The 15109-nt window shown below is 55.9% G+C and overlaps 1 protein-coding gene across 1 annotated transcript; it reads right to left on the bottom strand.

Moving 5' to 3' along the window:
* Positions 1-364: 364 nt before the first annotated feature.
* Positions 365-9043, bottom strand: FPGS (folylpolyglutamate synthase). Its single transcript, XM_090274769.1, has 15 exons — positions 8849-9043; positions 7478-7606; positions 7336-7389; positions 7190-7254; positions 5230-5344; positions 5016-5096; positions 4823-4888; positions 4636-4734; positions 4275-4352; positions 3909-4056; positions 3736-3825; positions 2842-2992; positions 2622-2697; positions 2152-2218; positions 365-1228 (listed from the first exon to the last, which is right to left on the bottom strand). The coding sequence occupies exons 1-15, from the start codon at positions 8984-8986 to the stop codon at positions 819-821; spliced, it is 1767 nt and encodes a 588-aa protein (XP_090130895.1). The 5' UTR covers positions 8987-9043; the 3' UTR covers positions 365-818.
* Positions 9044-15109: the final 6066 nt, after the last annotated feature.

The raw sequence follows: 15109 nt of genomic DNA, 5'->3' as shown, positions 1-15109 counted from the left end.
GGGAAGGGGGACCTAAAATGGGGGTGGAGGGGGTGACAGTTCTGGGTTCAAATCCTGGACCTGCCACTTATGGTCTGTGTGACTGTGAGCAGGCCCCATGGCTGCTCTAAGCCAGCCTCAGCTCTCTCGTTTGTAAAACGGGTACGAGAAGTCTCGATCACAGGGTCTCTGTGGGGAGGTCTGCAGAGCAGTGCCTGGCGTGTGGTCAGCAGACACCAGGCCAGTCTTCTCATTTCATGGACAGGCCTCCTGAGGCTCAGGAGCGAGGGACCTGTCCCAGGTCACACATCTGGGCTCCCACCCAATCCAATCCCCGTACTCCTACAGCCTCCATCCCCCTACTGTCTGCCGAGGAAGCTGGAGGTCAAGGGTTAAGTCAAGTATTCTTTTATTTTTTTTAAAGGTAAAGTCTTTAATCCAGCCACCCTCTGTCCCCTGGGGGTCCCAGGCAGGGACTCTCTCCCTTTTCCAGAAGGCCACTGAGAGGGGGACATCTGTGGGCGCCCACCAGGCAGGACCCTAGGCCTGGCCAGGAAGCAGTCTGGGTGGGAAGGAGACAGGCTGGGTGGTCAGGCCTACTGCCCCGACAGGAGGACTGGGAAGGCCCCTGGCTGTCTCGGCAGGGAAGGAGGAGAGGCCGAGGGCACCAGACACAGGGACAGCGTGTCTGATCTCAGCCTGCCACCCACGCCCGGAGCCCAGGTGCCTGGGGCAGTCCGGACAGAATCGGGGAAGCCGAAAAAAGGCACCTAACACAGGAGTTCATGGAGAGACGCAGGGCAGGCGTGGGAGGCCCCACCCCCACCCCACTGCCTTGGCTACTGGGACAGGGAGGGCTCCAGCAGCTTCAGAACACCGCCCACCAGGTGCAGGCTTCCTGTGACCAGTACGTGGATGGCAGTGGCCTCACGGAGTGCCCTGGCCCCGCTCTCTGCCGCAGGGTGGGCGAGATGGCCCTGCGGGGGACTGGGTGTCTGAAAGACAGGGTCCCGGCCCTGGCTGATCCACTGCAAAGCGTGGGAGATGCAGCTGAAGACGAGGGAGCTGGGCCTGTGGGTGTGGGTTGGGTGGGGCACCGGCAGCAGGGATGCGGACCTAGGAGGCTCCAGGCTGGGGGTGCTCCAGGGGTCCGGGCTGGCCTGCTCCCCATGCAGGCGGCCCCAGTGCTGCTGGTGTTCCAAGCAGCGGAGCAACACCTGGTCCAGGGTCACAGTGAAGTTCTGCTGGTCTGCAGGACACAGGGACGGGCACATCAGCAAGGGGCGTGGGAAGAGCAGGCACGCTATGAAGGAACTGAGGCTCAGAGAGGTTCAGTGACTTACCCAGTGTCTCAGAGCTGGTGACAAGCAAAGCCAGTCTAGCTTCAAAGCTGGGGCTCTTGTCCACTGAGCACAGCTCCCTACCTTAGCCCCATGGCCTCCACCCGTCAAATGGACACGGTCCATCACCAGATGTGCACAAGCATTTCCAGAAACACAGACTCCTGGACTCTCCCCAGACAGTCTGACGTGGGGCCTGGGGAGCTGTGCTTTTTATAATAGTATTTCAAAATTTTTTCAATGGGACCCACAGTAAAAAATACATTTTACAATATGTACTCACATATGAGTATATAAGTATCTGGAACAGAACCGTCATAAAATAGTACCCACCCCTCATTCAAGACTCAGATCGTTTCTATTCTATTTCATTTAAAATGAAAAATGCTGGTTGAGACCCACTAAATTGATTTCAAGAACCATCAGTAGGTTTTAACTTGCATTTTGAAAAATGTTTTCCCCAGGCCCTGGCTACTGTGGCTCAGTGGATTGAGCGTCAGCCTGCGAGCCAAGTGTCGCTGGTTCGATTCCCAGTCAGGGCACATGACAAGGTTGCACATCAGGTCCCCAGTTGGGGACGCGAGTGAGAGGCAACCACACAGTGATGTTTAAAAAAAAAAAAAAGAAAAATGTTTTCCCCAATAATTCTTTTTCAGTGTTGCAGTCACATGCAAAATTCAAAATGTGCCAAGGGATATTTATACAATAAAACAAATCTAGCTCCTACCCCAGACTTCCAGTTCAGAAGCCCCCACAGTCAGCAACAGAGCAGTCTAGCTCAGGGTCCTGTATACCCCGCCCACCTCAAGGAACCACGCCTGTCACCTCTTACCTGCGTTGTCCACGGATGACACCTCTGTCAGGTTAGGGCAGAAAACTGCATAGTCAAACTGGCAGGGCTAGAAGGCCAAGGAATAAAGCTTGGTGTCCCAAGAGGATGCCCCACCCACACCCCATCTCCCACACAGCACCTTGGAGCCCACATACGTATTCCCATCTCTGGAGATGCCCCCCACTGGAGTGATGCTGCATAAACCCAGCCACTTCAGGCCCCCCTGCCCCCATCTACCTCCGTGTTCCCTGCCTGGCCTGTGGTCTGGGTACAGATGGGGAAACACAGACTTGGGGGCAGGGGTACAGCTTAGAGTCACGAAGCAACTGGGCAGGCTCCAAACCCAGGAATTAGCCCCATTCTACAATTGAGGAGAGGGAGGCATAGGGATGAAGGCACCACTGCAGGGGAGGGGACGCTTAGCCAGAACAGAGCCCCGCTGCCTGTTGCCGGCCACCAGCCGGGCTCACCTGCAGCAGCTTCAGCAGGGCAGCAGGATCCCGGTCCCCAGTGGAGTTGAAGAGCAAGACGCACACCTCAGGTCCGCTGCGAGAGGGGCGAGGAGGCGGATAAGGGCCCTACCTCCCCCCCTTCCTCCAGACACCTCCCTCCTCCCTACCCACAGGCCCGGTGCGCCCCATCCTTCCCCGAGACCCCTCCCCTCCCGAACCCACTCTGTCCTGCGCTCACCGGCTGGGCCTCTTCCGGCGGCAGAGCGCCCGGCTGAACCAGTGCACGCAGGCTTGCACGCTGCTGGAGGTGTGCGCCCCGTCCAGGTACCAGGTGAGGGGCCCCCGCTGCAACGTCTGGTTCCGGCCTGGCCACTCCGTGCCTCCAAGCCCTGGGGGAGGCGGGCAAGGCAGCTCCTGGCAGTTGCTAGGAGGAGGCCCTCCCACATCCTGTCCCCACCCCAGTCCTCCACTCGAACACATCCCCAGCCCGCGGCGCCCCCATCTGAGCGCTCTGAGGAGCTGATCAGGCCAGGGCCTATGACTGGGTGCCCGTCAGTGGGGTCAGCTCTTCCACTGCTTCATCTGGTGGAATCATCCAAGCAGCCCTTAGCTCAGAGAGATTAAGTGACAGAGCAAGTGAGTCTTGGGGCCAGGACGCAATCCAAGACCCACCTGGCTCCAGGGCTGAGTCACGGCCCTGACGCCGGGCCTGGCACATGATGGGCACACTGCAACCATTGGCTGAAGCGGTCTAACAGCCAAGAGCACCTACTATGTGCTAAAAGCTTTGGGGGAAACAAGAAGACAGATGATATCACCATTCTCAAGAAACTCACAGTCCTATGAGGATGATGACCAGGATGACAGTAATAGCAGCTACCACTGGCTGGGCACTTTATCCCATACTTGCCAGCTCTGGGCTCAGTCCCTTCCCAGTAGGTCCTATAATCATCTCATTTGGCAGGGGGGGTGGAGACTGAGGCTCACAGCGAGTTCCTGAACTCTAAGTCAAGGAAGCTTACTGACTTCGGAGTTCTTTCTCTTGGACACCCTATCAAACTGCCTCCACCTCTCAAACAGGAAACTGAGAACCACCTGAAGGGACCGGGCAGGGGAGCAGAATGTAACGCACCGAGCCGCATGTGGGGTGTGGGCTGGAACACAGGAGCCAGAGGCAGCTGACACAGGAGGCTTGGCCTGGACGCTTTCAGCTCCCCAGCGCCTGGGGGGCAAGGGAGGGCTGGGTGGGACCGAGTGTTCTCAGAACCCTCAGACGCAGGCTCCACATGTCCCCTGCCCACTGACCTTGGTGGTCCTTTTGCTGCAGCCAGCAGCGGGCCAGCTGCAGGGCCAAGGCGGCATTGGACCGCTGGTGCTCTCCCTCCAGGCCCAGGGTCAGTGGTGGCCCCCCTTCCTCCAGGGCCTCCAGCGGCGGGCACAGATAGAGGGGACACTGCAGAGGAATCGGGAGCTGCCACTGCCACCATGGCCAGGCTGCCCTTCCTGATGTCATCAGCCCTGCCATCTTTCCCCACCCACCAGAAGCCACCAAGCCCTGCTCCTAGAACCAAGACGTGCTCCCGCCGGACGACCAGCTGGCCCTCACTGAACAGAGCAGCCACCTGAAGCCCAAAGGATGAAGTGGCTCCCAGCACTTCCGGTCAGACTCACTGAGATCTGCTCAGCTCGCTCCTTCAGCACTGCCAGGGGACCGTCCGGCTGGAGCACGGTGAAGGCGGGGACGCCACGCTGCGGAGGACAGAGAGAGGTGGGCTGCTGAGGGTCCTCCACCGCCATCCCTGGCCCCCACAGGAGCTATGGGAACCCCTCCATGGGGACACTAAGGCTGGAGATGAAGTTCAACTTGCTCCAGGCACATGTGGAGCTGAGACAAGAACCCAGACCCCACTAATGCCCAAGATCTCTCCTGAGTCCGGGTACAAAGGACCCTGCCCCAGCCCCACTTTGCAGAGCCTTAAGGGCCAGGGCCAGGCTACCCATGTACCTCCCCTCCCTGGGGCTGCCTGGTCACCTTGAAGATGCCCCCTTTCTGCCATGCGATCTTCTCCATCGTGTCCCCCAGGAGGTTTGTGTGGTCAATGCCCAGAGAGGAGACCCCACACACCACAGGCTTCCTGCAGAAGACAAAAGAGCCATGAGGCCCCTGCCCTGGCCCACCTGGGCTCGTGGCCACCACCCCTGTCCCCAGGCAGCCGCACTTGCCTGATGATGTTAGTGCAGTCGTAAGCCCCACCAATACCGACTTCCACCACTGCCAGGTCCACCTGCAGAGAATCAGAGGGCATGGCAGGAGGTACAGGGGCACCCGGATGCCACATGCGAGTCCCCAGCCTGCTTCAGATTCCCCTCCCCAAGGCCTCAGACACAGGGTTCTGGGGAAGGGGCCCGCACCTTCTCTTGGAGGAAGACATGGAAAGCCATGAGCGTGAGGAAGCGGAAGTACCCAGGCATGGAAAGGCAGCTGTTGCTGTCCTGTGGACACGAACACGTCAGAACCTGGGACCCCTGCAGTCTCTGCCTGGGGGGTGGGGTCCTGGGACGTGCAGCTCCTTCTGGGTCCATCCACCCACCCCAGCAGCCCCCGCCAGCCCTCCTGCATGGAAACCTTGGTCTCCTCCAGGCGGTGATAGAGGTGCCAGAAGTGCTTGGTGAAGAGCTCAGCGCTGATGGGCTGCCCATTGATTCGGATCCGCTCGCGTACCTGCACCAGGTGGGGAGAGCTGCCGGGACACCTGAGGTCATCAAGGCTCAAGCCCCCCAGGCCCCCCCACCCCCTGTCAGAACTGTCTTTTGTAAACCCAGATCTGACCATGTCGCTGTCCTGCTGAAAACACTTCTGTGGCTTACCCCTGCCCTCAAGAGTCCTAGCTCTTCACCTGGGCGCCCGGGGCCAGGTGGGGCCTCACCTCTCCTGAGTCCCTCGATAGTTCCCTGTGCCCCAGCCCTTCTGTGTATCCCCGGCCTGGCCCACAAGGCTACACAGGCTCCAGTCAATGGCTGGGTTTTTACCCAAAAACTCACTTTAGAAGAGAGATTTTTGGCTTCTATTTGAATCCTAAAAGAAAGACCCTCTCATGTATTATGAGTCCTTCTGTTTCTTTATTTTGAACAAACAACTGGTTAGGGGAAACACAATGGCCTGAAATGACCTCCGTGAGCTGGTTTCAGATGCTCAGAGGTCACCTGAAGGAACCGGGCACAGAAAAGGAGGCAAAAATCTTAAATGCCCCAACCTCAAGGGCTGAATCCTGAGCAGCTGACCACCAGGTTAACCCCATGCTTTACAGGTGGCCAGCTAAGGAGAGGTGTGAGCACCCAGCCCCGCCCACCCCTGCCCACCTTCGGGCATGAGTCTAGATTCCTGAGCGCGACCAAGTGGGAGCACTGCCTGGAGGACAAAAGCAGCAACTGAGGCTGGCCACGGGAAAGGGCTCCCCTCTGCTGCCTGCTCAGGGGGCGGCACGTGTGTCCTAAGCTCCCCTTACCCTTTAAACCCTCACAAGCCAGGCTTTCTGCTCCTTGCTGCAAAGGCATCCTAATTGATAAATACTCCTATGTGATCTAACAATTGTATATGGAATTTAAATTTACAAAGATACATGTGACTATTCTAGCTGTGTTTAGTTTATACATTCAAGTTACTGCCACCCTCCCCTAATTTTTTTCATTATGAACATTAAATACTGCCATAAACTTGAGCCATTGTGGTGGTGTTACAGAAACAGGGGAGTCCAAAAATCCCTGGAGTTTGCGGCTGGGAGATGGGGAGAAGGAAGCAGCTTTCAGAATGCCTCCACATGCCTGAGGCTGGTGGCTGGTGTCTTTCATTATGCAAAATTGCTTGGATGCTTCCAAGGCCTCAGGTGGATGGGAGGAGTCTTGAACCAGGGGACGGGGTATGGAAAGCACACAGAGCCTAAGTGGGGTTCTGTGAATGGTCAGAACTGTGGGCAACACCCACTGCATCAGAGGACGCAGTCAGGGATATATAGGCAGCTGCGAACACTTTAGGGGGACGGCACGCTCTGGGGCTGTCTCCCTCGCTGGCAGGTGTTCGCAGGGGTGCTCTGGAGAAGGAGAGGAGATCCACGCGATTTACAGAAAGAAGACAGTTTGCAAGGAGGCTGAGAATCCCGGCGGTTTTGCATTGAGAGCTGAAGGGCACCACAGCACAGAAAGGACCTCCCCAATCAGAACTGAGTGATTGGCAGCTACTGGTAAAGCTGAACTGTGTTTGGCAAGTAGGTAAACGGTGTTTCTGACCTTCCTAGAACTGGCTAGGTTTGGTAGGGGGAAGGCAAGGATATGTGTAACTGTTAAATAAACAATTTTCTTTTCACTCAACTGAACTATTAAGAGTTGTAATTCTGGCGGCGGGCAATCGGACCCCTAACTAAAGAGCCCGTGGGTTTGTTTTCAATTGGAGCAGCCCAGGGGTTCCGTAACAGTGGGTGCTAATTACATGCGTGTTGAATGAATAAAAATTGGGCAGACAGAAGCAGCTGAGCTCCGAGGCCCTGGCCCTGAGGAGTTGGCTGGTCCCACATCCCTCCGCACCTCAGTACCTAAAGAATCCCGTCTTCAGACCATAGCTTCGGAGGATACGTTCAGTGAAGGCACAGGTAGAGCCCTACAAAGAAAGTTCTTGTCTGGGCAGTTCCCACCACCCCCGCCCCACCAAGTGGATACACCTGTGGGTCCTGTCCTTCACCTTCCCCTTCGTCCCAGTGATATGGATGATGTTCAGCTGGTCCAAGTCTTCCACCTGGCAAAGAGAGACAAGATCCCCAAGTCAGCAAAAGGCCCCACAGACAAATGCGGGGAGGGGTGGTCACAGGCCCAGCCCACTTCACCTGCAGCCCACTCTGTGCCAAGTACAGTTTCATGGCTTCCAGCTGTGTCTGGGGGTCGCCCCGCTTGCGCTTCACCTGCTCCAGGTAGCTGGCGTTGGTCTGCAGGGTATTGAGTGTGCGCACAGCATCCTGTCAAACACAGTCCCCAGACAGCAAGTTAAGGCTCACTCGGGGCCCACAGGGACAGAGGTACCCTGTGCACCAGTGGCCAGGCCAGAGCACCAGCCTGCCGTGCCAGCCCCGTTGCCCCAGCCTAGAGATTAGACACCGGTGAGAGAGATGTGGCATCGTTCCAGCTCTGGCAGAAATGGGAGCCTGAAGGCAGCTCAGCCCCACCCAGGGAGTGACAGGTTAAGCAGGTAACATCATTAATGGAATTAGCCTTGCTTCTGGTTAGGGATCCCCAGGCTGCATCCCTGGGGCCTTTGTCCTCATTCTCTCTGATGGAGCCCACACTATATCCGGCCCCTACTAGGACAGGGCCAGAACCACAGATGACTGGGGTTCTTAAACTGGAGGAATCAGGACGGAGAGTTCCCAGCGTCTTTCATGATTGGGATTCCACACTCTGACCAGGAAGAGAGCTGCTTGAATATGAGACATTGAAATACTTTCTAAACTATTAAGGGAAGAGGTTTTCCCATGTTGAGATAAGATGATGGTTGTTTAAATTCTGCAAAAAAAATTTTTTTGGCCTGCAGGGATATTTTGTGTTCATGAATAAATTTGCATTCTTGTGCACCCCGCAAAAAAAAAAAAAAAGAAATAGCGTTGAGCTGCCTGAAGTCACCAGATGGGAGAGAGGAGGCTGGGAGGGAAAGAGGGTGTGCCCAGGGTCACCCACGCAGGAGAGCAGGTAGGTCAGCCTGAGGAGGGTCCACACTGGGTCTAAGAGTGGGGGTGTTGTTTATTTCCCCTCAGGACGTCAATGGTTGGTGGTTTGACCTCCATCAGACTGATTCCACCTGCTATCAAGCAGCGGGCCCCTTGCACAGAGCCAGGTGGAAGCTTTTTGTTTTCCCGATTCTTGCCCCGCCCCTATCCCCACGCCTCATTGCCCCTGATTCCTGACTCCGGAGACTCTGGAGAACCAGAACCCCAGCTGAGCCACTGGACCTCTTGGTCCTGTCTCAGGGCTCCCCTTCCAACTCTAACGCAGGGCCCTTCAGCCTCAGAATTTCCAGATCCGGCCGTCCGGGCCCAACTTCCTGGTCCTGGCACCCAATCCCGGACTCCAGGATGCCCCCCGCCACCCCGAGCTCCCCAGTCTCAGGTTTCTTGGGACCCTCCTGAGCTGGCGCCTCGGGATGCAGTGTGGCTCGGGTCTGGCCCACGTGTCATCGCACGATCGCCAGCCTGCCTGCTGGATACCTGATACTTCGTGCCGGGCTCCTGCGGCGCGGGCCTTACGCTCAGCAGTCGCCTTCCAGCCACCGTGGGCGTTACACCCCGCGGAGAAACCGCGGCCAGGAAGCGAGCCACGCGCAGGTGCCCGCGTGCGGGAGGCATAGTGGCAGAGCCGATTTCACGCTAGGCCTGAGCCGAAGACGCCCCGCCACCAGCCCCGCCACGCCCCGCCCTCCGTCAATAAGCCCCGCCCAAGGGACCCACCGGCACCAATAAGAATCCGCGGGTGCCATCCTTGTGAGGGGCAGTCCCCCGGGCGGCGGCCTTCGCTCATATTTATGAGGGGCAAACTCCGCGGGCCGCCTCCGCCTTAGATAAACTTGCACCCCCCAAAATGACCATTCCCAGTCAGCAGCCCTCAGCCTCTGCTCCAGGCCAGAGCCGGCTCCGAACCAGCTCCGAGCCCGATGAAATGACCTGCGGAGGTCACTGAATCCCGGCCCCAAATGTCACAACTCAACGCGAAGACCACAGGCTGCGGGGATGCGGTCTCTGCCTCCACGAATCTGACGGCCCTATTGCGGGCCAACAGAGCAAAAACCAGGCACCTACGCTGCTGAGGTTCCTAGCCGAGCCTGGGCAGCCTGGGACGTCTTCCTGGAAGAAAGCCCCATCCTGGGAGAGGCCTGGGGATAAGAGGGAGCCAGCGAGGTGCGGGGATAGGAGAGAGGTTGCCAGGACAATGGAGGGAACTGTACGCGAAAAGCGAACGATTGGAGAGACAGAACTAGGCGCCTAAGAGAACTGAACTTTCTTCACCTGGTTGGGTCTAGTTGCGCCACAGTGCCTGCAGTTACCCCTTGGTTCTGTCCTCTGTACACTTTAATCCAAGAAATTTGGATTACATTTGGATGACAATAAAATGGTCTTAAAAGAAATGACACGATCAGATAGGCGTGAACTGGCAACCCTTTGTTCACAGGCCGGCACTTGACCCATTGAGCCACACCAGCCAGGGCTCTTAATTTCACTTTTAAATTAGTATTTGTGGATGAATAATACATCATATCACTCAGATAGTCAGAAGATGTACAGTGAAAACTCTCCCCCGCCACTCCAGGTCCCAGCATCCTAATTCCCCTCACCCCAAAGCAAAGTTATGTTTCTCGTAATCTTTCCAGAGAAATTGTGTGCATTTGCAAGCAAAACCAAATACATATAAATTTCCCTTTTACAGTCACAGATAGAAGACCATGCATGCAAGTCTGCACTGTACTTTTTCCACATGCCTTTATATCTGGGACCTTGTTCTGAGCAGTGTCAGTACGTAAGAGCTTCCCCATCAGTGAATGTGTTCTAGGCTGCACAGCGCTCCTTGGTGTGGAAGTACTGTTGTGTATTTGGCCAGTCTCCTCCTGATGGACCGTTTGGTTTCCAGTATTTTTGCCATCACAAGCAAGGTTGCAACTGGTAACGGTTTACCCTCTTTACCCTCATTATTTCTTCCATGTGTGAGTAAATTCCCGGAAGTGTAACCACTGGGTAGAAGGAGATTTGCATTTGACACTTTCATACATATTGCCATTGTCCTGCAGAGGGCAGGGCTGGCTTCCACCCACCCAGCCCCTGCATGGCATGAGCCAGCTGTTTCTTCACCGACAGAAACCGCTGGTTAGCTTTGGTCCTTGCCAATCGCATAGGAGTCAAAATGGATTCTTGGGGTAGTTAGCAGTTGCATGTATTTTATTTTATTTTCTTATTTTTAGAAACTGTATTTCCTTATGGTCTGCTCACCTCCTTTGTATCCTTGTTTTTTACTTGACAGGTCAGAGCTGTTTGTAGAAGAAAATAGAGAGACGTGTAGAGGGGAAAATCAAGGACAACTGCAACACACACCTGGAAACCCCTTTGCCGCCAAGAGGGCATTTCCACTCTCCAGCAAGAGCAAGGGAAGCACAGCCGTTGTTTGGAGAGAAAAGGAAACAAGGGTATGGGGACCCTGGCAAGTGAGCCCGAGTCCACGCACTGGAGGCTGAACTGCAGGTGTGTGCAGGGTGAGTGAGCAGCCCAGGGGTTCTGCGTTAAACCCCACCTTCCCAAAGGGCAGGGTGTCCTCAGTCCATTCCTTCATTCACTCATTCATCTGATGAGAAACTGTCTCTTGGATCCTCAGATAGGACACCCGCAAGCCCACCTTTGTGAAAGTCCGCAACTAGTGAGCATGCAGCCGTAAAGGTACTTGCTTAGTCTTCATGGGGAACTGAGGCACAGAGGGGTTGCTCAGCCAGCCAACGGTCACACAGAGTGAATGCATGACAAAGCCTCAGGGCCTGTGCACTGGTGTTTCCCTCAGCCTGGAACATTCTTTCCCCAAAAGTTCACATCACTGACTCCCGGTCATTCCAGGGCTCGGCTCAAATGTCACCTTCTTGCTGCCTGCTCTTCACTGTCCACCCCTGTGTATTTTTAAGATTTTGAACCATGCGCTTGTATTAGCATTTCGGAATAAATGCTCTGTTTAAAGAGGGTTATGAATTGCCATATAAGAAGGTGACTATGGGTACAAATCCCTTGGTGATGTGGACAGTGGGAACCCTTTTTTTTAAACAAAATATTTTTTATCTTTTTCTTTTCTTTTTTTTTAATGTAATTTTATTTTATTTATTTGTTTATTTGAGAGAGAGAGAGACATGAATGTGTGGTTGCCTCTTGCGGGCCCCCAGCTGGGGACCCAGCCCGCAACCCAGGCATGTGCCCTGACTGGGAATTGAACCAGCAACCATTTGGTTCCCAGGCCGGTGCTCAATCCACAGAACCACACCAGCCAGGGCAGTGGGAAACAATTTTTGTTTAAGTAATTATCATGTAGAAAGAGCCTGGAAGTTATTCTGTAAATAGTACCTGTGAATAGCTTCGGGTGACCACGTTAGAGGCAACTTCTGTTTTCCTTTTGCTCATATGTATTATGTCAGCGTTTCCCCTGGGAACGTGCATAATTAGAAAAAAGAATGAGGGGTTCCTATCACCTTGGGTGGCTGCACCTCAGAGCTCGCCTTAACTGACTCTTTTTTTTGGGGGGGGGCAAGGGAGGGAGAGGGAGAGAGAGGGAGAGAGAGGGAGAGAAACATGATCAGCGCAAGAAAGAAACAGCGAGTGGTTGCCTCCCGTATGCGTCCCCAATCGGGGACCGAACTCACAACCCAGGCCAGCGCCCTGCTCAGGAATCGAACTGGCTGCCCTTTGCCGTGCAGAATGATGCTCAAGCAACTGAGCCACACCAGCCAGGGCTTGACCAACTCTCTTATTCAGCAGTTCGGGCCACTGAGGCCCAGGGAGGCGCCAGGACTGACCTGGAACCAGACGTGGTTCCCCAGCAGTTCCTGGGGTGCCCATTCATGGCCGTGAGGGGCCCCAGAGGGCACCCGTCATGTGGCACAGGGCCTTACGGTAGCCGGGCCACAGAAAGGCTGGCTCAGGCCTGCCTCCTCCGCTTAGAGCTGGTGAAAGGCTTCTCTGCCCGAAGCTGAGAGCAGCTGTCTTTGCTTTTCAGAGGAAAAGAGCGTGTGGGAGTTTTTTCAGTTTGTTATCTCTCCCTCTGTGACCACCCTTGTCTGTGGCACCTGCTCCCGGGGGGAAGGACTTACCAAGCCTCCTCCTTGCCAGGCGCTGTGCTGAGCCCATTTTACAGGTGAGGAAACTGAGGGCCCACGGAGAGGAATCCCCAGTGAAGGTGAGTAGCTAGAAAGGACTCAGCCCAGTCCCAGCTCTGTTTGATTCCCGTGACTATTGATTCAGCCCCTCTGATCAAGATGGGAAATCCCTGGCTAATTTTTTTCACTTGTAACTTGGATTTTCTTAAATGATAGTTCATGTGGGTTCTTTCTGCAGAGACCTTTACACATATCTGTCTCATTGGATCCTCACCCACCCTGAGAGGAAGCTTCCGTTCCGGAACCCATTTGTCAGGGGAGGCAACAAAGGCCCAAGAGAGGAAGTGACTCAGTTATTCACTGAGCCCCAGACAGACTCCACCCTCAGGCCACCCTTGGGCCCTACCCCGCTTGCCCTGTGCCCCGTGAGGTGACCTGGTCATCTGGTCAACAGAGCTCTGGCCTTGAGCTGGCCCTTACTTCAAATGGAAGCCCTATTACTGGCAAGGAGCCCTGTGAAATGTCAGCTCTCCCGACTCCCTGGGGCCTGCCCTCAATTCTTTCTCCCCTGGTGAGAGGGCCCACACCGTGTGACCCTGGGCAAGTCACCTCATCTCTCCTGGGCCCTGGCCTCTAAAGTGTGGGGGCCTAGGTGAACTCGAAGGAGCCGCTGTTCCCAAACCCTGGCATCTGGGGCCATCCCTCCTCTCCTGCTGGGCGGAAGGCTGTGTCTGGAGGGACTGGGGAGGCAGGGCCCGGCCTGGCCCGGCCTGGTGTGTAGCCCTAGGCCACGCTGGCTGAGCGCCACAGCCTGTGCATTCTCGCCTGGGCCTCAGAAGGCACAGGGAGAGAGGGAGGCACCTTCTCGTGGTCCCTGTTCCACAGAGGAGGAACCCGAGGCTTGGGGAGGCTAGGTGACTATGTCTATAGGGATGGGACCCTAGATCTCCAAGCTTGGGCCCTTGTAGCCAAGCCCAGGATTCCCATCCCCAGCTCCCGCCAGTCTCCGCCCGAGCCGGGCTGGCAGGCTTCCACTGCCTCCTGACCTCGCTGAGCCCTGTGGCTTCAACTGTAAAGCGGGGCCTGCAGTCGCCCCCAACCCCAAGGGTCGGATGAGGCTGAATGAGAGGGTGCTGGGCCAGGAGCACAGCGCCCGGGCTCCACCCATGTGCCAGGGTTCAAGATCTTTCACGAGCTAAGGCCTTAGCAGCACTTAGCCTCACCTATCAGATCTATAAAATGCAGACAGTAATGGGTTCAGATCTGTAAAAGGCAGACTGGGACTGGGCACAGGCTCCAGCGGGTAGTAAGAACTTGATCAATGTTGCCATTATGATTGTCATTATTATTATTAAAATGAGACTAACAGTCCTTCACGGGGCAGTCCTGAATTCAGTGAGATGACATCCAGTCCATAGATCATGTTAACCTGCCTGGCACACAGGGCCCTGGACGTAGCCTCTGCCACCAGCCATACCTGCTACCAGTTCTGCTCTAAAGAACTGCGCCCCCCCCCCCCCCGAACCTCCCCACAACCACACTGGGCAGGGCTGCTGTGGAGCCTCCAGAGGTCAAGGTGGAGCTGTGAAGCCAACGGGGGCGCTTGGCCACCCCTGGCCTTTAGCACTAGGCTTATCAATAACAAGGTTTCTCTCCTGGGGTTCCACAAAGTGTGGGATTATTATCATTGCTGGTGGTCGTGGACCCCCGAGGGATATTTACACCCATTTGTACAAAAGAAAGAACTGAGGCTTAGAGAGACACGCCATCTGCCCCAGGTCACCGTGTTCTCCTACCTGGAAGGAGGCAGATTTAGCTGAGAAAAGCTCCCTGGTCGGGCTAGGCGGCTCCATGGTTGCTTCCCACCACAGCTTCTCAGCGACTGGCCAGGAGGTAGCCAGGGACTTGGCCCTTTTCATCCCTGACCTTCATGCTCCCCAACCAGGCAGACACAAAGTGACCACAGGCCACTTCTGCAAAACCAAGGTCGCTCTGTCCGGGCTTCAGCTGGGCCAGAGGTCGGCGGGGAGTAGAGAGGATGCCAAGACCTCACCTTCTCCCCCAACCCCCAGGGCCTCCGCAGTTTGCGGGGGAAGGTCCTACCTGATAGGTTCCTGCTCTCCTCTTGGGATCTTGCCCAGGGACCTCTAGGCCTGCCTGGACGTTTCCAGAGTGCAGGATTTCCATGAGTTAAATAACAACTGAGTGGAGGTTAAAGGTGAGCAGGCGGGGTGGGGTGGGGGGTGCCTGGAGGAGAGGCACCTGGGAGATTTGCAGCCCCTTGGAGCTGGCTTTAGCAGGCCTCTTATCACAGCCCACCTCCCCTTGCCATTAGGGCCCACCTGTCCTGGCCAGGTAAGGAGCGGGGATCAAGATTCAGGGGCGCTCTTGACCTAAGCCGTCTAAGCCTGCTGGGTGGAGAGGCTGTTTCACCGTATCAGTTGGTCAGAAAGAAGCCAGGACACAGAGCCATTCCTGGGTGACACCAAGGGCGCGAAGGCCGATCTGGTCAGAAGGCCCGTCCCAGGAAGCTAGTGGAGACCTTTACTGTTCGTGCTGGAAGTGCCAGGTGCTACTCTCAGCGCCCCAGGGTAATGGCCCCGCAGGCCCTGCCACCCGGGAGTTTCTGTTCTGG

Source organism: Furipterus horrens, unplaced genomic scaffold (assembly GCF_987537825.1).
Source record: "Furipterus horrens unplaced genomic scaffold, mFurHor1.1.pri manual_scaffold_4, whole genome shotgun sequence".
In the NCBI taxonomy this organism is placed as follows: domain Eukaryota; kingdom Metazoa; phylum Chordata; class Mammalia; order Chiroptera; family Furipteridae; genus Furipterus; species Furipterus horrens.
Note: the sequence above shows the minus strand (reverse complement) of the source record. Positions and strands in the feature narration are given on the sequence as shown.